Below are 22,617 nucleotides of genomic sequence, written 5' to 3'. Positions count from 1 at the left end.
CGTCCTTCAGCTGGCCTGATTGCGTGTGATACAAAAATAAAATAAAATGTTTTATGTTTGATTTCATTTTGTAAAATAGATACCGAAATGATTTTCATTTTCTGATTAGATTGGTCATAATCCTTCACGCTATGATTTTGACAGAACTCGAATTAACGAAACATATTAAGAATAACATTATTTTATTTCATTAATAAAATAGTATCTCTTCATTTATTCTTACATTCGAATAAAATTGTGAATGAAAATAGGGAATGTGTCAAAGAGACAACAACCCGACCATAGAAAAGTTTGCTTATTGAATGCAATTTCTTAAAGAGAAATTCAAATTATGTTTAAACCATTTCAGGAAAGGCAATCAAGGATTTCTTGCATTGCAAACAAAAAAAGGATCATTGCCAAAATTCGAAATAACATTCGAGATAATCAATCTTTTTTCCTTTTCGTTCATATTTTCGTCCATGTCAAAAGTCAATGTTTTGAAGTCAGGATTTCCACGATGTGCACTTTCATAGACTGATCAGAGCAATATCATCATTTATTTCTTACTTCCATTTTTGAATTATATTATAAATAGAATATTTGTGTACATTGCGAATATATCGCTAAAATAAGTTCACACAAAAGTGTGTGTACAGTACGATGAAGAGACATTTAACAGTTCGCTTTTTTTTTTTTTATAAAATTTGACACAAATAAAAATCTTCCTCGTGTCATTGTTGAGTTTATCGTTCAAAATATTCTTTCTAGCTAATAAAGAATCGATATTGATCAAATATGATTTTCTATTTTTAAAAATCAATCAGTTATATAAAAAGAATTTACCAATCAGGTAGCTAGATATATTTATCCCACGTATTCCAAGAAGACCATACAGATTAAGTATTGAAAAATAACAATCCGATATATATGACTATAATTTTGATTTTGTATTATATTTTGTCGGAAACAGATATTTTTGAATCTTCAAAAATGGACATCATGATAATCTGTTACCCTGTTTATGAATATTTTAGTAGAAATGAGTTATATTAGAGATCTATACAAGATAGTATACAAAAGTCTTAAATAAGTTGAAAGCTGTCTTGCTTGTTTAAACAACCATTTCTCTTAAAGAACCTTCTTATATTTGTACTCCTTTAATCTCAAATTGAAACTTAAAGTTTATGTTAATCTCTTATACTCAAAATTTACTTTAAGATTTACAAATCATTTACAAATCAGGTAACGAGATCAATTATACTTTATTTATCAATTTTCCACGAAGACCGTATTGCATGAGTTTTTAAAAAGACTGAATATAGAATTTTTTATATTTGAAAATCATCGATGAAAACTTACAAAGATTCACAATAAGGTAACTGGAATTTAATTGACTTACATGTATATTTAATCTTAAATATTTCTCGAACACTGTATTGATTGAGTTTTTGAAAATTTTTATAATTACCTATATAGCATGAAATTATTCTTTGAAAGCATGTTTTGAAAGAATCTGATATTTCTTGATTGTAGCAGTTGTTAAAAGTATAGCATATATATAGAGAATAATAAGTAGCAAATTTAAGACATAATGAAGCGTGCAAATAATATTTGATGCATGATTCAATACTACTGATGCTTGACTTCCCATGAAATCTTTATTATTACATTAGACGCCAACCGACAAATCCTTGGAATGTTAGTTGCTATATTTGTGGCCATTTACGCCTGCCTATAAAATCTTAATTTAACGTCGACCGACCTTCTTCTCGCGCGGTTAATTGCCATAATTGCGGTCATTTTAAAATTCATAAAACTGGTATGGAACTATTATTCAGCTATCAACTATAAATAGCCTTTCAAATATGTTAAAACATATGCCTGGGTCACACATGAATGAAAGGAAAAACTAATGCCTTGTTATATATGTGTAGTTTTATTTTTAGAACACGGAATTCCTATGTTCTTTATTTAGAATATTTGTTTCAAACGTTAATTTCACAGGACCAACTAGTCTTCCTAAGGAATGATATATGATATAACACATCATGAGCTTAATGAAATTTTACTTCTTTTGGTCTTGATTATAAGACATCAGCACCAATATAATTTGTACATAACGAATTTATAGCAAAAATAATTTAACTAAAAAAATACCCTGTGCTTTTTTTTTTAAATTTTCAACATATAATAATCTTCGTTATTTATATATAGTACAAAATATTCCTATCTTGTAAGTCATTATCGATTTTGTTCAAATATGATTATCTATTTTTAAAACACTATCAGTTATAGCATTTGCCAATCAGGTAGCTAGATATATTTATCACACTTATTCCAAGAAGACCATACAGACTTAGCATCCAAAAATAACAACCCAATTTATAAATTTGATTTTGATTTTGAAACAGTCATTAATAAAATGCTATCTTTTTTTTAAAATATGTTAACAAAAATTAGTTATCCTGAAGTTAGCATGAAGAGTTATATTTACTTATACTTGATATATTATAATGTTCCACGAAGACCGTATTTCTCGAGCTTTGGAAAGGATTGAATTATATACTTTTGGTGATTTGAAATATATTGATGAAGAACAAATAACGTTACCAAAATCATATTGACTTTTCAATTTTAAAAAGTTCCTCTTAAACCATATTATCTAATTTTTTTGGAATGATTATAATTACTTATATAAAATAAAACAATTCTTTCAAATGATCTGATATATCTTTATGGTATTAGTTGTTAAAAGTGGAGTATTGAAAAAAACGAGTAACAAATGCAAGACATTAGCATGATTAGAAAGTATTCAAATTGATGAATATGATTTAAACACTCCTATAATGAACGCCTACAAATAAAATCTTTATATGTATTTTAAAAATGTTAAACGTCATCCGACAAATTGATATATTTCTTGTCATTTTATTAGTAAACCTGGTATGCAACGATTATTTAGCAATCCATAAAAGATAGCATTTCAAAAATGTTAATGATACATGATTGAAGGACAACATTAATTCTTTGTTATATGTGTGGAAATTATTTATAGAACATGGACTTCCTGTGTTCTATTTTTAACGATTGTTTTAAATAATTGCTTTTTCAAGGGTTTATTCTACGCGACCAAATAACCTGTGCTCAGCCTGGTAATTCCAATGTTATATGATATATAACAATCTCATTCAAAATCCGATGTTCTGATACGCTACCATCCACTGTGGAGGGTAGCGTATCAGAACATCGGATTTGATTGAGATTGGATATATAAGTTATAATGAGCATAATGAAATTTTCATACTATTTTTTAGACATCAAAAACCTTTATTGTCAAACCTGTCACAAGATCTTCTTAAACATGTTAAGTGATATATCATAAAATACGTTTGTTGGAAAATCTCATTCACTTTAAGATGAAAAAGGTTATTTAGTTAACATTAATATACCCAACGTAAAATGTTTGTAAACATAAATAAATGTTACTAAACATTGACTGAAGCTGTTTGAAAAAGGTTTTAGCTGATAACTGGAAAAAAGGTTCTGCTGTCAACATAATACTTTTACAAGGACATCCGCAATCTGAGACGAGACACAATATTCAAAGTGATTCTTTACCACACAATTCGATGAATGAAATATGGTTTCTTCATCTTCAGCCAAAATCACACCTCAACAATTATCTTTCATTTTTTTTTTAAAGTAGCCATCACTTATGCTTATGGTTCTTTTTTTACGAAAAAAAGATTAAACTTAAAAGACATGAGTCTAAGAGGCATGATTTTTTTATTAGTTGTTAATGGCTTTGAATTAGCTGTCAGATAACTGGGAGTACTCTCAGATCTGTTCATTGTATCTTTTTGTGTCGGGATGTATAAGTACCCGGCCACGTCCACTTTTATTTTTTGTCTATCTGATGAGTTAAGCCTTTTTCAACTGATTTTTATAGTTCGTTCTTATGTTGTACTGTTATACCACTGTCCCAGGTTAGGGGGAGGTTTGGGATCCCGCTAACATGTTTAACCCCGCCACATTATTTAATTATGTGCCTGTCCCTAGTCAGGAGCCTGTAATTCAGTGGTTGTCGATTGTTTATGTGTTACATATTTGGTTTTCGTTCTTTTTTTTTTGTTTACATAAAGAAGGCCGTTAGTTTTCTCGCTTGAATTGTTTTACATTGTCTTATCGGTACCTTTTATAGCTGACTATGTGCGGTATGGGCTTTGCTCATTGTTGAAGGCCGTACGGTGACCTATAATTGTTAATGTTTGTGTCATTTTGGTCTTTTGTGGATAGTTTTTTCATTGGCAATCATACCACATCTTCTTTTTTATATGATGGTAAGAAGAAAATTACAGAATTAAATAGTTAGTAAAACGTTGTAGCTGAAGCTATTTTTCTATCGACTAAAAAACAACAGAGTGTACAGAAATACATACAATTAAACATTAAAACACACACAATCATGAAACAGAACAGACCAATTTATAACCTTTACCATGAAGAATAAACTGTTATCACAGAGATATGTCTCGCTTTTTTGTAATTTTGGCAATGAATTGTGCCAATTAATGATAATACAATTGCAAACCAAATATCAATGACCTACCACAAGTGGATCCCCATAAATTGACCTAATCACAAACTAATACATGTAATGTAAGCAAACCAATCAAAGTCAATATACCATGACTGAAGGTGTGGAGCCAAATAATCTCCATGGCAATGAGATGTGACAATGCTAATACATCTGCATACCAAATATCATTGATGTACCACAAGTGGATCTCCATAAACTGACCTAATCACAAAGTTATACATGTAAAGTCAGCAAACCATTCAAAGTCAATAGACCATGACTGAGAGGGCGGAGCCAAAACATCCCCATGGCAATGAGATGTGGCAATGGTGATACATCTGCATACCAATTATCATTGACGTACCACAAGTGAATCTTCATAAACTGACCTAATCACACTCTAATACATGTAAAGTAAGCAAAACATTCAAAGTCAATAGACCATGACTGAGGGGGCGGAGCCAAATAATCTCCATGGCAATGAGATGTGGCAATGGTAATACATCTGCATACCAATTATCATTGACATACCACTAGTGGTTCCCCATAAAACTGAGCTAATCACAAACTAAATCATTGTTGACGCCGTCGCCATCGCCGACGCCGGAAACAGCATACCTATGTCTCGCTTTTTGACAAAAACCTCAAGAAACTTCTTTTCTTCATTATCTCAATTATTTGTAACAGATAGTCATTACATCTCAGTTCTACCAATTACATCTCGGTGTTGAATTGATCATGAAATATTTATATAATAAGGCATGCTTGCCAATGAGACAACTGTTCACAAGAGACAAAAATGACAGAGAAATTAACAACTATAGGTAACCGTACGGCCTTCGACAATGAGCAAAGCCAAAACCGTCAGCTATAAAAGCATAGTCAGCTATAAAAGGCCCAGAAATGACAACGTGAAACAATTCAAACGAGAATACTAACGGCCTTATTTATGTAAAAACAAATGAACGAAAACCAAATATATAACACATCAACAAACGACAACCACTGAATTACAGGCCCCTGACTTGCGACAGGCACATAGATACATAATGTGGCGGGGTTAAACATGTTAGTGGGATCCCAACCCTTCCCCTTGCAAATTCTGTTTTGAACAATTAAATTGGAATTAGGGGAGGTCTATTAAGCGTTCTTTGATCTTTCAAACTTTTCTTGTTAAAGTAGTGCAGTGATATTTTCACATGTTGAAATTTAATATTAACTTTAATTTATTTTCCATTGAAAAGAGGTAGATTATTTGCATTTATCATATATTTAGTACAAAATACAGCTATTTTGTATATCTAATAAAGGTTGTTTTTCCAGTCTGTATCACCTACCCTGTATCGCATACCCCGTATCGCATACCCCGTATCGCATAGCTAAACCCGTATCGCATACCCCGTATCACCCTCGACCAATATCATCCCTCGGGCCTAAAGGCCCTTGGGCTGATATTGATGTCTCGGGATGATACGACATATGATACGGATTTTGCCATGTATTATTCTCTATATATCATAATGTACCAGACAATTGTTTTCTACATTATCATTAAGCTAAAGCTCTATTGTGCATTTACTATAATGAGTTTATTCACTAGCTAACATGCATGTTATATACAACTAGTTCATTAGCTTAATATATATGTGCGATGGAATTATCCGAATTTCCGGAATACTGACTAGATATGAGAGATTTCATCCACTTTCAATTCTGAATAATTATGTCCTTTAGTTTTAATATGTCAAGCATCTTCCGTATTATCTTCGCATAAACTATTTAGATTGGCGCCATAATACTCTGTAAAAACATTCACAATTTCTGGAGTATTGAATAGTTTAGATATATAGAACTCCTTTTCCGTTTCCAATTGAAAAACTTTATTTTTTAATTTAACATTTGTTGTTCTTAAATCCGTCAGCTCCTGAAATAGTAAAACAACAATATTAATTGATTTATTACCCAAACACATTAATAAAAATGATGCAAAATAACATTTGTTTTCCTTATAAACATAAATTACTTGTAAACACCGATTGCATATCTTGTTTTTTCCCTTATGTTTTGAACTACTTTAGTAATATAAACTTATAGTAGTGTTTGCTGTTGTTGTTTTGATATCTTCTGACTTTTTCTCCTAGAAATCGCAAAAGAAATATTTTTTTCTAAATTTTCCTATGAACTTCGAATCATAACGGACCGATCAATATTAAGAAACCCATCATTCGGTCTTTTTAATTCATCTTTTTCGTTGTTGCAGCAAAAATTAGATTTAGATTTGAAACTATAAAATTTCAAATTTACATCATCATTACTGATTTGATCTTTAAGATATTAGATATCATAACTACATTGTACTTGTAATATAATTTAAGATTTTACATCTGTTAAGACTTCTATTGAAATTGCATCATGTAAATAAAGGCAACAGTAGTATACCGCTGTTCGAAATTCATAATTCGATTGAGAAAAAAAATAGTATTACAACGGCCATCTTCGTGACTTAGTACAGGACATTGTAAGGGAAAGAAAACAAATAGTGGGTTGAATCTGGTTTCGTGGCATGCTAAATCTCCCGCTTTTATGGCAATGTTAGATATAACATTAAAATGACAAATTACAGGATAATTACTTTATATGTACGGCATTATATGTAAGATATATATGCCAAATAATTATTACCGGTAACACATTCACAATTATATTTTTGTGTGTTAAATTACTTGTCTTTTTCATTTTTCTCCCCTTGATGAATATTTGATCAAATTGAAAAGTTAATACACAATATACTGGAAATAGAGATTAAATGATCGCCAGAAGGCTTCAAGAAAATTTGCTTGAATTGATGATAATTAACGGTACACCATGTATGTACTTGTATGATATTACTAACCTGTTTAACAATATAGTTATATTGTTTTTTCTTCATGCGACATTTTCGTGCTGAGAATCTGTTGCATCGTTTTCTATAACATTGTTTTTCTCTTTCTTTTTCTGTAAGCTATCAAATTGATGAAGAAAATAAATCAAAAACTTTTAGCATGTAAACATATATAACATATAAAACTAAAAGGAAACGATGGACAAAAGTAAGAAAAAGTCAAACACCAATTTGTTCGATTATATTATGTATATACAAAATGATAAGGTATCAATATAAACTTAAAACAAACTTCAGCTTGTAGGGTTAGAAATCAATACCAAATATCATAGAAATATTTAACATATAAACCCATACAAAACACAATTAAAAATAAAAAACATTCAACAAAACATTGTTTATAAACAATTAAAATTACCTTGGTTCACAAACTTTAATTACATGCTACCCAGACAACATCGTTTTATTCTATGATGTTTATACAAATTAATTAGTTATGTTAACACGGCATGTGTAACAGTGGTTTGATTCTGCCAGTGTACTTATTCCCGAGGATAAAAATCCCTAGTGTTTTCTTATCCACCAACGTAAATTCGGTAGGTTTTTTAAACCGGGTCCAGTGTAAAATATCCACCTCTCTTGATAAGATTATAAAGAGTTTTTTTGAAATGGAAGTATGTAAAAAAGAAAAGGGGGGCGGTTTGGGGGGGGGGGGAGGTATTTGAATGAACATTTGAATAAACTGAAACTGGCATAGCTGATTAATGTAAAAACTCACTTTGAACACATGATAACACAATATAATGCTTTATTTACGAATTAAATTTTGATAGTTTTTCTAATCAAATCATATGCTTTCAAATTGTTACTAATTATAACTTGCATTCATATAACCTGGATTGCCAAAAAATTTCTGTGCATTTGCGTTTAGGTAGGCGTTGAGGTAAAATTCATATCTTTAATGTCAATATCTATTAATCAAACTGGTTCCTTGAAAACTATTCTAATTTGAACCTATCAATGTATCTAAACAATAAACCGGTCTTATGTAAACAAACCAATGATATCAAGATCAACACTTGCTCACTATTTACATCCAATATTATCTAGTGAAAAACAGTAACCCGGAATAAAAGCAGGGTGGAATGAAATTACGCTTACAAATGGTAACATTTTGCGTGGTAAATTAGTTTTGTGGGATGTCATGTTCCTTGGGTAATTGTGATTTGTATTAAAGATGATGAGAAATATATACTTGAAAAATATCTTATAAAACAAAAGATCGAAACCCGTTATTGACAATTTTCCGAAGCTTTATTACTTTGCGCCTACACATTTTGAGGTTTCATGTAATAGGTGTACATTATACATTTCAGTTGTATGACTAACACAAATAAAGAATAAACTGTTATCACAGAGATATGTCTCGCCTTTTTGTAATTTTGGCAATGAATTTTGCCAATAAATGCTAATACAATTGCAAACCAAATATCAATGACCTACCACAAGTTGATCCCCATAAATTGACCTAATCACAAACTAATACATGTAATGTAAGCTAACCAATGAAAGTCAATAGACCATGACTGAGGGGGTGGAGCCAAATAATCTCCATGGCAATGAGATGTTGTAATGGTAATACATCTGCATACCAATTATCATTGACGTACCACAAGTGGATCTCCATAAACTGACCTAATCACAAACTAATGCATGTAAAGTAAGCAAACCATTCAAAGTCAACAGACCATGACTGAGGGGGCGGAGCCAAATAATCTCCATGGCAATGAGATGTGGCAATGGTAATACATCTGCATACCAATAGCTTTGACATACCACTAGTGGTTCCCCATAAAACTGAGCTAATCACAAACTAATACATTGTTGACGCCGGCGCCGTCGCCGTCGCCGTCGCGACGCCGGAAACAGCATACCTATGTCTCCCTTTTTGACTCCGTAAAGGCGAGACAAAAACCTCAAGAAATTTCTTTTCTTCATTATCTCAATTATTTGTAACAGATAGTCATTACATCTCAGTTCTACCAATTACATCTCGGTATTGAATTGATCTATGCAAACTGGCATAGCTGATTAATGTAAAAACTCACTTTGAACACATGATAACACAATATAATGCTTTATTTACGAATTAAATTTTGATAGTTTTTCTAATCAAATCATATGCTTTCAAATTGTTACTAATTATAACTTGCATTCATATAACCTGGATTGCCAAAAATTTTCTGTGCATTTGCGTTTAGGTAGGCGTTGAGGTAAAATTCATATCTTTAATGTCAATATCTATTAATCAAACTGGTTCCTTGAAAACTATTCTAATTTGAACCTATCAATGTATCTAAACAATAAACCGGTCTTATGTAAACAAACCAATGATATCAAGATCAACACTTGCTCACTATTTACATCCAATAAAAAAACAGTAACCCGGAATAAAAGCAGGGTGGAATGAAATTACGCTTACAAATGGTAACATTTTGCGTGGTAAATTAGTTTTGTGGGATGTCATGTTCCTTGGGTAATTGTGATTTGTATTAAAGATGACGAGAAATATATACTTGAAAAATATCTTATAAAACAAAAGATCGAAACCCGTTATTGACAATTGTTCGAAGCTTTATTATTACTTTGCGCCTACACATTTTGAGGTTTCATGTAATAGGTGTACATTATACATTTCAGTTGTATGACTAACACGTTTAATGTTGTAAAGTGTGTGGTACAAAACTAGATTGTTGGTTTTCTATCTTTTATTAACTAGGTATAAATACGACGAAACCAACAGATATAAAAAATGATGTTTGCTTAATAATGAAATGTTAATGGCTAAATTTATAATACAACCACCAAAAACAATTTCATTCTTAGTTATAAATAGATTGTAAATTAATGGCATTTTTACTTAGAATGAATCGTTTGATATGTTCGAAAAGTGGGAATATAAAATGACTGTCATACAAGTGAGAGGTTTAGTTAACTATTAAACCTATTTTAATCCACAATTTTCTGCATAAGAAAATGCCTGTACCAAGTCAGGAATATGACAGTTATTATCTATACGTTTGCTATCTTTGAGCTTTTGATTTTTTATTTGATTTTCGGGTTTTCGTTTTGAATTTTCCTCGGAGGTCGGTACTTTTATTCTTTTATTGTTATTCTACTTTAACGTATCCATAACATAAAAGTTCAAATATTCACATTCATCTTTTTGTATTCCTACAAAGATTAACAAACATTAGGGGTATAAGTATCAAAACAAACTTACAGGCGTTTGCGGTTTATGTTTGAAATCTACTTTAAGTTCATCCAGTCCCTGAGACAAACGTTTTGTCTGTATTTTCAGCCTCAATTCGTCTTTTAATAAAGGCAATAACGACTTTCTTGCAACTGATTCTTTTGCATGGTCATAAAGATCATTGTCAAAATTGTGAGCATCAGATGGCAGTCGAAATACTCTTTCATTCTCTTTACCGTCCATTCTGAAATAAATAGATGGATGATGAAACTGACAGGCAATATTTTTCGGCTTCACTGCTGATAAAAACTTTTTTTCCGATTTTCTTCTAATATATAATTTCCCCATCCCGTCAACGAGCGTAGAAATTATTTTTTTTCAATAATATCTTAATGTATGTCTGAACGTAATCACATACAATACTATAGGAATATAGCACGTGTTTTTTTTTAATATTCTATACATTGACTCATGCTTACTCAAAATTAGACTATCAAAAAATAATTGTTCAGCAAGTTAGAGGTCAGTAAGTGATTACCATTAACGAAACTTTGTGCACTTCCCTGAAATAAGGGAAATAGATTTATGAAAGAGCATTGTCATTGATACCACCTATTAATGAATTACATTATAAGTCGTATTAATTCATTCTATCATATTTACATGACGAATTCATAAATACATTAGGTCTACACAACATCAGCGACGATTTAAGCAATACGTTTACTTCGTCATAAATAGGCATTTTTCTCGAACTGTGTCAGTTTTATCATTATTAGTACAGTGTTTAAATTCTATTTTCTTTTCTAGTTTGTCTTTTCTAATAATGTAGAAGCTTTTCATGAAGATCACATTGATTGTGTTTTTGAAAAAAAATTACACTGATTTTTTGAATGAATATATTATTTGAAACCAGTCTTTGAAATAAACAGTTGCTTCCTGAAAGTACAATTGAGAATGAAAATGGGGTATGGGCCAAAGAGACCATAATCCGACAATGTAACAGACAACAGTATAAGGTCACCAACAGGTCTGCAATGCAGCGAGAAATTCCCGCACACAGAGGCGTTCTTCAGCTGGCCCCAAATAAATATATATATTAGTTTAGTGATAATAAACGCCTTACTGAACTCCAAATTATACACAAGAAACTAAAGTTAAAAATAATACAAGACTAACAACGGCCAGAGGTTCCTGACTTCGGACAGGCGCAAAAATGCGGCGGGGTTACACATGTTTATGAGATCTGTAAATAGATATAGAAAGATGTGGTATGATTACCAATTAAACAACTATAATAGTATTCATATAAGCCACAATTTGTAAAAGTAAACCATTATAGGTCAAAGCACGGTCTTCAACACGGATCCTTAACTCAAACAGAACAGCAAGCTAGAAGGGGCCACAGAAGGACTAGAGTAAAACCATTCAAACTGGAATGAATTGAAACATTCCCAATTAAAGTTTTAAAAAAAATGGAACATCAATAACCATTCAATGAATAGACACACCAAAGATATAATGATACCTTTAGATATTCAAAGTGATCGTGTTCATATAAAAGATGTACCTGTTTTTATCAATATTTCCTTTTCAGGCTTCTTTCCTTGAAGAAAATAGTATTTTTTCAAATCAAATCATGACACAAAATTAAAAATTGGAGAAAAGACAAGACCAAAACAAACAATATGAACAACATATGGTATACATGGCCTGAGTTAGTACAGAAACATATTGTACGTTTTACGAATATTTTAGAGCCTCAACAGATATTTCACTGTTCGTCTCAATAATAAAAAAAAAAGTAAAAACACAAAAATACCGAACTCCGAGGAAAATTCAAAAAGGAAAGTCCAAAATCAAAAGGCAAAATCAAAAGTCCAAACACATCAAACGAATGGATAACAACTGTCATATTCCTGACTTGGTACAGGCATTTTCTAATGGCGAAAATGGTGGATTGAACCTGGTTTTATAGCTAGCTAAACCTCTCACTTGTATGACAGTCGCATCAAATTCCATTACATTGTCAACGATGTATGAACAAAACAAACATACTCAAAGAGTAAAAATTACAAAAATAGGGGTACAGCAGTCAATAAATGTTTGTGTAGTTTTGAAATCTTTATAACTGATCTTATTAACACCTTTAGTTCTGAACAAATTTTAGAATCAGACAAATGCATCCATGTTAAAACCATTCTTTGTTTATTTGTAAGAATCGTGGTTGGCTTACCTTCCCTTATCTGATTATAATTCAAACTGGAAATGTTTTGAGTCCGTATTTGCAGAAAACACCCAACAGTGGAATCATTCATAAGGGAACTCATTCATGTACATTTGAAAATAACAGTTGAAGTAATAATGAAATCAATCGCGTGTTTGTTATAATTGTGGTCACCGAAAAAATGTGTAGAATTATAGTACATTCATTTATATAGCATGAAATGATAATTGTGAATTTAAAAAATGTTAAAATGTATACCTGTGTGTCACACATATGCGATGGTTAAAAATAATTCCTTGTCATTTTATAGTGTTATTTTTACAACAGGTACTTTCAATGTTCTTAATTTAGCTTTGTTTAAAATTAAATAGTTGATTTCATGCGACCGATTCATTTCACAAGGGAACTGCATACCCATATTTATGTTTATGTATAGTAGTTGTAAGCACTAGCACATGGAAATGCTTACGATTCGCACATATTATACATGATATCAAAAACGAAAATAAAAATCTGCATGCTAAATACCACGGGTTTGTTTTTTAAATTTTCGTCGAATTTATATACTATCATATTCAATCCACCTTTTTCAGTAATAAGACAAAGAAGCGAACTTTGTAAACGGAATTCAATTGTATTAAGAAACCATCGATTGGATTAAAATTATAACAAATATTCTTCATTTTATTATTAATAATAATTAAGTATCTTTTTGTTATAGACTTTTTGTCAGAGCTCTTACGTACTTTTAAAACAAGGGAACAAACAAATCAAACCTGATTTAGCCAATTATATATTTAAATCTTCTTTTGAATAGTTACTTTTTTAGCTATTGTTTATGCTCTCCTTCTCTAAGGAGTTGCTGCAATTTTTATTTTTCATTTTGCGATTTATTATGTTTTGAGTTTTATAATTTAAACGGAGGTAAAGGGCGAATATTTAAGACAGAAATATCCCATTCATAAAAAAGAATATATTTTTAGAGGAAGACTGAAAACCCAATAACAAACCCTTTATAAAAAAGATGGTCTTATGTTCAAAACAGAATCAATCAACTAAATCTAATCCGATCAAAAAGCTAAAAAAAAATCTAGACCAACCACTAACTTAATATCATGATTTGAGATTTACATTTTTGTCCCCAACAACTAGATGTTTAAATGCCAACCCAATAGTTCCACACCCTCTTAGCGGCTTTCAATGAAGAAACAATACGAATTGTTCCCAATTTTCATTCAAATAATTGTTCTACTTTGCTATCGTGTTGATCAGATGTTTGTCTTCGTTTCCGATTTACATTGTAACACAATTAATGTAGACGAAACGTACAGTAGATTTTGATCTGCAGTATCTGTAATATTGAAAGGTTGTAACGAGGTGTGAAATGAATACAAAGACTCTATATTTAGTTTTCCTATTACTATTAACAACATAACACATGAGAAACACAATTTGTTTATTCTGGTATCTATGATGAGTTTCCTTTTAATACTCTAAATCAACATTCCGTATGCAATAAGTATCTTTTTTTGTTTCAAAAAGTACTGTACCAAGTCAGGAACATGACATTTGTTTTCTTTTTGTTCCGTTAGTTTAAATGGTCGATAATTTGTTTTGTGAAGTCTTATTGACTTCTTCTTTTATTGATTGACTTTGAAGTTCGGTAATTTTGAAAACACTTTTTGCTTATATCTTCATTTCTTAGGAAAGTAAAACTGCGGTCAATATAAATAAGGTTTAATGTTTCAGTGTTATCGATTAATTTTTGCTTTGATTTATGCAGTATTTTGATGTCCCTCCTGGTCTATTTTTATAAGTCTTACGTTGCCCATAAGCCTCAATTATTAATATTGCTTACACCATATCAGGATGAAGATCTCGTTTGAGGTGTCTTTTTTGCCACTAAAACTCTAAAAGGAAGTAATCATGAATTACAATATGAATATGGCTTAAATTTTAAGTATTGCTGTTTTTGCATGATGTTCTGGTCTAAGAGTTGTATGTGTGTTGTACCTTTCGTCGTCTCATATATCTGATATAATGATGTTACTTGTAGATTTGGCGTTACGTAAATTTGTCACTTTGATGATTTCTAGAAATATATGAAATGTCAGCTCAGTTATTGTGATTTTATTGAAACGGCTTTTTGCAACGAAGTTTCACTTTCCAATTCCCTGTAGCCATATTCTTTTAGCAATAAATGTATGCATACATAGAGATAATTAATATATTTAACCTTATTTAACTTAACATTATAGAATAAGTTCAATAGGTTGACTACAATTTTATTCTGTTTATGTCGCTTAAATGTTGAATTGTCATTAAGTATGTTTTATCACATTTTGAAGGTCTATTTTTTTTTATAGCTCTGAACGTTCTTTATGAAGTAAAAAACTTTCCATTGAACCTTATTTCATTTCTCGCAAATCGATTATAAAATCTAGATTTACGCATTGAAACCAAACAGTAGAATTGAAAATTTTCGGTTTTATTATTATTACAGTGTAAACTATTTACTATATAGATTATCGATCTCTTCCTTGTTGTAAACCTAGTTGAAATAGGTTATTGTATATTAAATCAAGGGCAAAACAGGCTATAGTCCGGTCTTTAAAATTTTGTATACCTGTTGACTAATTTTACAATTGTACATAGAAACTTTTCATTCCCTTAACGCAGTAGCATTTTTTTTGTCGCCTTGGTTTATTCTTTCGTTTCTTGTTGAAGTAAATTTTGTTTTGAAGATTTTTGTTAAAATTTTTTTACCGACCAAAACAAAAACACACTTTAAAATTTATTACTAGTAAGTTTATACTAAATATTTTACTTTTCTGTTTTTAAAAGATCAAAGAGACTAATAAGATTAATTAAGGATAATAAGTTTGTATGACCTGCTACTTTTTTTGTGTAAATATTTATCAAAATGTCAATAAACTATGATATCATGTATGATAATAGTAATAATTTGTCTATTTTTTATCATTGGAAAATACACTTAAAAATATCAGTTTAACATCAGCCAATAAGAATAAATGTATATATATATATAACGATAAACTCTCTTCCTGGTTGCTGAATGTCTTTTCTAAAGAATTGTTTGATATATGTTTAATTTATTATTAGAAATGGATCAATTTCACAAGAGATCGTATACAGCACGTAATGCACTTGTATTCAATACTGGACATAATGATTATATCATAATGATTCAAAATGCTATCTATAATAAACATTGTACGTATTAAACTCGTGCTTTTAGGAAAATATATTGTGTAAGGAATTATACATCATGAAAGTTGTGTAAAGAGAGGGATAACTCAATGATGTCTTGTGCATTTCTGTGTTACTTTTGATTCCATTCTTTAAAAGGCAGGCATACAACAGAATGGTAATTGATATTTTATAGTTCGTTTCTGTATTGTCGGTTTTGTTTGTTTGGTTTTTTTTTTGCACTTTAGTGATTCTGTTGTTTCGTTGTTTTCCTCTTATATTTGATGTGTTTCCCTCAGTTTTTGTTTGCAACCCGAATTTGTTTTCTCTCAATCGATTATGAACTTTCAAATAGTGGTTTACTTCTGTTGCCTTGAAATATTCATGAAATGTTTCTAAGCAACTGTGCATACACAGGGTTTTATGTTTTGTTTGTGTTCCTCTCTATCAATCTAGTAAATTTCTTCTTGAGTAGACAAGAATGACAGGAAAGCAATTTGTTACCTTTGTGAATCAAATGGTACGAAAAAAACTCGTTTATCGTTCGCTACTCAAGTGGCTAAGCAGCTAATGTTTTGCGATATCCTTATCAAAGTTTGAGGGTAGTTCAAAGCCAAAGCCAAACACAAATAAACATAGACACAACACTTTTTAAACATGTAAGAACTCATGAGGCAGATATTGCAAATGGGAAAATTATACTATTGGCTTTCGCTTTTACTGGACTCTACTTTCAAAACACAATAGCATGTGCGGTACTTAAACTAGTTTATTGGCTTTCTATGAGGCTTTTAGTTAAGAGTTCGTATTGTCTGGGTTTTGTAACTAAGGTTAATATTTCGTTTTTTCGTAGGTACTTCTGTAAATGTTTAGTGATAAGTTTACAGATATATAAACGATGTCTAAAAGCCGTATTATATTGGTTTTTTAAAACCGCTTATTTTCTAATTACAGATGTAGCTATCATTTGGCTTAACTATTATGTAGATCAATGTGGAACACGCAGGTGGTAGATTAAAATTAATTAAACATATAAATTGTAAACATATTTAAAATGTCTATTGAAGAATATTTAAAAAAATAAATGAGAATACACTTTATAAATTGTATGCGTCTATAACGCATTCCTGGATACCCCTTAAAGGAGTCATTGATGGTACTAGGCTTATACTTTGATAAATTAAAAGTTGCGCATGTACTAAAACTATCCACTCTAGTATTTTTTTTAATTGGTAACATACATTAATATCATAATAGAGGACCTAAGGTTGTCTGAATTGAAATTTAAATTCTAATGATTTAGCACATTGTCTGACTTGATTTCACATAAAATATCTAAAGGTTCTCCATACAACTCAGTACAAATGTTCATTATTTCCGGAGAACTAGCTAGTTTTGACATATAATAATCCTTCTCAGTTTCTATTCTATTTATAGTGTTCTTTAACTGCTGATTTCTTTTCTCTAATTCATGGAGCTCCTGAAATAAAATAAAATAAAGATAAAAACCTGGTCCTGGTTAATAGCGGAGAGAGAAAAAAAATCGCTGTGTTTAATCTAAGAGGAAAATGATCATAATGTACATGCTAATGAGAGTTCATCACACAAGAGGAAAGTCTTTTATAAATTTCTATCATTTTCTTCAATATAAGGCATCAGCTAATTAGACCGAGTCAGGAATATGACATTTGTTATCCATTCGTTTGATGTGTTTGAGCTTTGCCATTTAATTAAGGATTTTGCATTTGAATTTTCCTAGGAGTTTTTTTTTATGTTATTTTACATTTTTAGAAAGAAAGAGGTATGATCAATCATACCCGGTATTTATTTCACATAATATATTTCACTTATACATACCAAACCAGAAAGTTGACAAAATATTATACATGAATATTGATACAAAAGAGTATTCAATACAAACAGAACACTTTTTTATTTGTTCACACTATATAGTACTCGGTGCACACGTCCTGTGCCCGATTTTTTTTTTTTATAAATTTGCAGTATTATATGAAAAATGTCTTCAACAGCAAACATGAAAAAAGATATCTATTTTAAAGGCATTTTTTTACATTCTCGTCCTACCTGTTGTTTCTTTGAATAAAATATTTTTTTCTTCCATCGACATTTTTTAGCTGACACTCTATTATGCATTTTTCTGTGATTTTGTTTTTCTAATTCTTCTTCTGTTAGCTATAAATTTATAAAAAAGGAAAACATTAGCAACTGTATGCGTTCATGTAAAGCTATATGTCCACCTATGTCCTATAGTGGGGGTTTCCCACACTTATCAGCAGCAGTTCAAGGTTGATAAGGAACTGCATTAACTTTAAGAGACTTTCAGAGAATCTGAGTTTCATCCAGGTTTAGTGAAGTTTGTGGTGTTTTTCCATCTTTAATTTTCTATATGGTTTATATTCATTGTCTACTGTTTGTATATGTTCTTCAACAACGCATGATTTGAAACTACCTCTTGTCATGTCATTATTTTTTTTTAAAGTTTTCTTTTTTTCTTTGGAATTTTAATTTTTTAACATACGTTATATCTATACCAATAGCTACCCTTATATAATATTAAAAGAAGTGTTCGATGAAACTATATATCCTTCTATTTATTGGAGAAAAACCATAAATACATGTAATTCTAGGTCTAATTTTCAGTCTCAGATCTACTAAATGCATTCATTAAGCTGTTGGATGTTGAAACATACGTAGAATTAAAGCTCAAACTTTAGGTTGATATTGGCTTGCGTGTTATCATATGATATACGAAAGAAAAATAGTTTAAAAATACTTACAGGAGATTGCGGTTTGCTTTCAAATTCTACTTTTAGTTCTTCTAATCCCTGAGAAAGACGTTTAGCTTGTATTTTAGATTTTATTTCATCTTTCAGGATTGGTAGTAGTGACTTCGTTTCAACCGATTTCTTTGCACAATTGAATAGATCAGGATCGTAATTGTAAGCATCAGATGGTAAACGTAATGAATTCTCGTTCTCCTTTCCACCCATTCTGAAATTAAATTTAAAAAAGTAATATATACATATACTTAGATATTATTTTTTTTGGCTCTAAATTGATCATTAATTCGGAAAAATTTATTTTGTTTCACAAAGATTCCCAAAACCTTTAAAATGTATGGGGACAATAAAGGATAGAAACAACAGGACAAAATCAAGGAAGATACATAAACAATGCATATATTGTATAAATTAATCCGTTGGTTTTCTCGCTTGAATTGTTTAACATTTTTCATGTCTTGGTCTTTTGTTGTTGACTTTACAGCATGGGTTTTCCCATTACTGAGAGTCACACCTTGACCTAAAATTTATTTTTTCTTCGTCATTTGAGTCTTTTTTAGACGAAACGCGCGTATGGCGTAAATACGAATTAAATCCTTGTATCTATGATGAGTTTATTTACAACCACTTGGTCAATGCCCCTGCTGGTGGAGTTTTAATTCCCCAAGGGTATCACCAGCCCAGGAGTCAGCACTAGCACTTTCGTGCTAACATGAATTATCATTGATATGTTCATATTTATAAATTAACTGTTTACAAAACTTTTGAATTTTGGAAATACTAGGCTTTTCAACATTATGAATAGATTACCTTTGTTGTATTTGAAAAAACTTTTAGGAATTTTGGTTCACGATGCTCTTCAAATTGGCCTTTTTATTTCTTTTGGATTCGAGCGTCACTGATAAGTCTTTTGTAGAAACGCGCGTCTGGCGTAAATACTAAATTTAATCCTGGGGCCGGTTTCACGAAGCTATCCTAAGATATGTCTATATAGTGAGACAAGGAGCGGATACATGCAAACAAACAACACTGAAAATGAAAACTCCCTTTATCATTTCTCATATAAACCTTGCACCAGAATAATATCATATCTTGTTTTTTCGCATGATTCACCCACTATTTTCAATTTTATAAATCAATAAACGTTACAACCAATGTTGTAAATTGTTTTATGAAACATGTTGTCAACCATCTTGTAGTGCAATCACCTCGAATTGATCACTAAATTCGTAATGGCGGCCATAATTCTAAAAATGAATTAACTTTGATACACATGAAAATAAAAGAAGCTGTTCCAATGCTTCAATGCTTTTTATTTAGAATGATCAAGATTTATAGAAAAATTCTTAGAAATACATGACATGATAATTTTTATAGAACACGTGCTTTTGGAAAGAAAATGTTTGAAGCGCAACAATGTATTGTCTTTTATAGAGTTTGAAAATAAAAAAAAAACTTATTTATAAAATGACAGCAAAACCAGTTCATTAGAAAAAATAAATGAAAAAAGTGCTTATCTTTTTGAAGGGAAAAAGTTACAGGAAGTCAAATTGGAGAAAATATTTAAAAGTTTTTATTACACAGTGAATTAGGTGAAATATTTGTTGGAGAAAATGAAAATCTAAATTAAAGTACTTATATATACTTATTTATTCCCCTTTTTTTCAAAAATATGACTTAGTTTTGAAAAATATCTTTATTTCGTGTCTGTAGGAAAAAATTGTGCATACATAAGATGATTAGATAAAAAAAAAAGAAAAATCTTAAAAAAATAAGAGCGCAGGCAGGCGTCGATGTTTTAAACATTACATCTACTAAGTGTGCATGCATGTAGGCAGCCATCTTACGATCCATATGCAAACATGTATGAGTAATAAAGCCATTACAGTTCTGGCCAGAAGAAAGTACTTTTATACTTTCATGAAGGGTGGAACAATGTATCATTTTCACAAATGTTATCAAAGACACAATGAAAAAGCCTTCAAATATTTAAAATGATTAAAAAAAAAAAGATATATATATATCATGTATATCTCTTCATTTTGAATTTTATCCGCCTCCTATAATACATACCTGCAATTGATGCCTACTTGCATTTGCAATAACTAAAATCCAAGAAATGCATTCATTAAAATTTGTCAGCGTATTATATGGGCTGCTCGCAGATAACTATTCTTATTAACATGGGTAATGCATGCTTATCCAAGAGACCGTTACGAATGGCGTCTCTATTAAACCCGTGTGCTCATCTTAGTGGTCACTTTTATTCTAGTAATTTGTTATATCTTGCGTTATCTTATCATACAGATCAGTGTTCATGGAACTATGATAATGATTTTAAAATAGTATCGTAAGTATGTACCTGTTTGAAGGCGTCCTTCCAAAATATGTCCTTGTAATGAATGTTATATACTATTTATAGAAAGGTACTTTCTGAATTCTATTTATAACTTACTGTAAGGTGTCGATGCAATTATACATTTTCCAATAATATTATAAAGAGATGTCAAGACTGTTATGAAAAAAGAAATGACAGGTTAACGTCAAAGTAGTGTTAAAATTTTAACTGTTTGGCTGTAAAAAAATATTTTTATGTCCATCATATTTTTTTCATTAACAAATATATGACCCAAAAAAATTACCATTTAGTCATATATAATTTTTGTTCAATATATAAGTATTTGATTTCCTAAACGTATGCATAAAACAATAGAATGTTAGCAGTATACTTATGTAGAGAGCAAAACTAAAATGAGAAATTCCAAGAAGTGGAATAATTAAGAAAATAGCATTATCTTTTTAAAAATAGAGATAACTTTGATGAAACATATATATACAACTATTGTTTACTCGAACATATATGATAAAGGATATTTTTTTACTATGAAGCGGTCGGTAAAAATGAATTATGCCTGGACTTATAGTATAAAGAAAAAAGATAGCATTAAAAAATCAACGCAATTATTATCATTTGATGGTGTACATGTACTCATTCACAAATCGGACAGTTTACTATTTCAAAATTTTGAAGAATTATGTTACCAACGAACAACATTTCTAACAGTCTTCTATGATTTTACCGCGATCACAAATCATTATATCAAATGAAAATGATTGCGTTGATGTGTTAATGCTATCTTTTTTCTTTATGCAAAGGGAAATGGGATAATGTTTAGTGAACACGATGAATTAGTCAATGGAATTGAAAAATATTTATTATCATTTTGACACATCACTTATTCTCAAAAGTAGAATAAATAGTTCTCAAATAAAATAACTCTGTTTGAACATCTAAGGAGAAAGATACATTTAAGGGGTTATGCATATGCTATATCAAGTTTATGTTTAGTAGAAATAGCATAAAAGCATTATGAAGCACACTATGAATCGTCAATAGACAAAAATATTGGCAATATTTCTAAATTAGGCAGGACTTAAAATAATATTGTGATTTCGTTTGGATATAAATAAATTGCGTAAAACAATCTTAATGCAATCTTCTTTTTTCATTATTTTGAAAGTAAACGGTCCTCTTGTTGAATGGGTAACCAATTACTGAATAACCCGAGTTAAATCTAGTGGGAAATCAAAATATTAATAAAGAAACAAGATTGTGCTATTTAAAGAATAGCTCGATCCCTTGCGATACTTGTTAGTTTATTAAGAAGTGAAAAAAATATTTGA

At 30.3% G+C, this 22,617-nt stretch overlaps 2 protein-coding genes across 3 annotated transcripts; both read right to left on the bottom strand.

The window, feature by feature from the left end:
* Positions 1-5,931: 5,931 nt before the first annotated feature.
* On the bottom strand, positions 5,932-13,045 carry LOC134727009 (uncharacterized). The gene is made up of 4 exons (XM_063591397.1): positions 12,932-13,045; positions 10,726-10,939; positions 7,455-7,562; positions 5,932-6,485 (listed from the first exon to the last, which is right to left on the bottom strand). Exons 2-4 carry the CDS (start codon positions 10,936-10,938, stop codon positions 6,306-6,308), a joined length of 501 nt encoding a protein of 166 aa, XP_063447467.1. The 5' UTR covers position 10,939; positions 12,932-13,045; the 3' UTR covers positions 5,932-6,305.
* Positions 13,046-17,344: 4,299 nt separating this feature from the next.
* LOC134727008 (uncharacterized) lies at positions 17,345-21,359 on the bottom strand. 2 transcript variants are annotated; one of them, XM_063591396.1, is made up of 4 exons: positions 21,296-21,359; positions 18,931-19,144; positions 18,218-18,325; positions 17,345-17,612 (listed from the first exon to the last, which is right to left on the bottom strand). In XM_063591396.1, exons 2-4 carry the CDS (start codon positions 19,141-19,143, stop codon positions 17,424-17,426), a joined length of 510 nt encoding a protein of 169 aa, XP_063447466.1. In that variant the 5' UTR covers position 19,144; positions 21,296-21,359; the 3' UTR covers positions 17,345-17,423. The 2 variants fall into 2 exon arrangements, with proteins under 2 accessions (XP_063447466.1, XP_063447465.1); XM_063591395.1 differs by lacking the exon at positions 21,296-21,359 and adding an exon at positions 21,007-21,236.
* Between the last annotated feature and the right edge of the window lie 1,258 nt (positions 21,360-22,617).

Source organism: Mytilus trossulus, chromosome 7, assembly GCF_036588685.1.
Source record: "Mytilus trossulus isolate FHL-02 chromosome 7, PNRI_Mtr1.1.1.hap1, whole genome shotgun sequence".
Lineage (NCBI taxonomy): Eukaryota > Metazoa > Mollusca > Bivalvia > Mytilida > Mytilidae > Mytilus > Mytilus trossulus.
The sequence above is the reverse complement of the archived record's forward strand: the minus strand, read 5'-3'. Positions and strand labels throughout refer to the sequence as shown.

Bases quoted from the DNA above. Each gene is read 5' to 3' on its own strand.
- LOC134727008 (XM_063591395.1), bottom strand. From the start codon at position 21,029: ATGCAAGTAGGCATCAATTGCAG. The intron at 19,145-21,006 runs GTATGTATTATA...ATTTAATTTCAG, and splicing joins CAAGTAGGCATCAATTGCAG to AATGGGTGGAAAGGAGAACG. The intron at 17,613-18,217 runs GTAGGACGAGAA...ATTTTATTTCAG, and splicing joins TTTATTCAAAGAAACAACAG to GAGCTCCATGAATTAGAGAA.
- LOC134727009 (XM_063591397.1), bottom strand. From the start codon at position 10,938: ATGGACGGTAAAGAGAATGAAAGAGTATTTCGACTGCCATCTGATGCT. The intron at 7,563-10,725 runs GTAAGTTTGTTT...TCAATTTGATAG, and splicing joins AACATAAACCGCAAACGCCT to CTTACAGAAAAAGAAAGAGA. The intron at 6,486-7,454 runs GTTAGTAATATC...TTACTATTTCAG, and splicing joins ATAACTATATTGTTAAACAG to GAGCTGACGGATTTAAGAAC.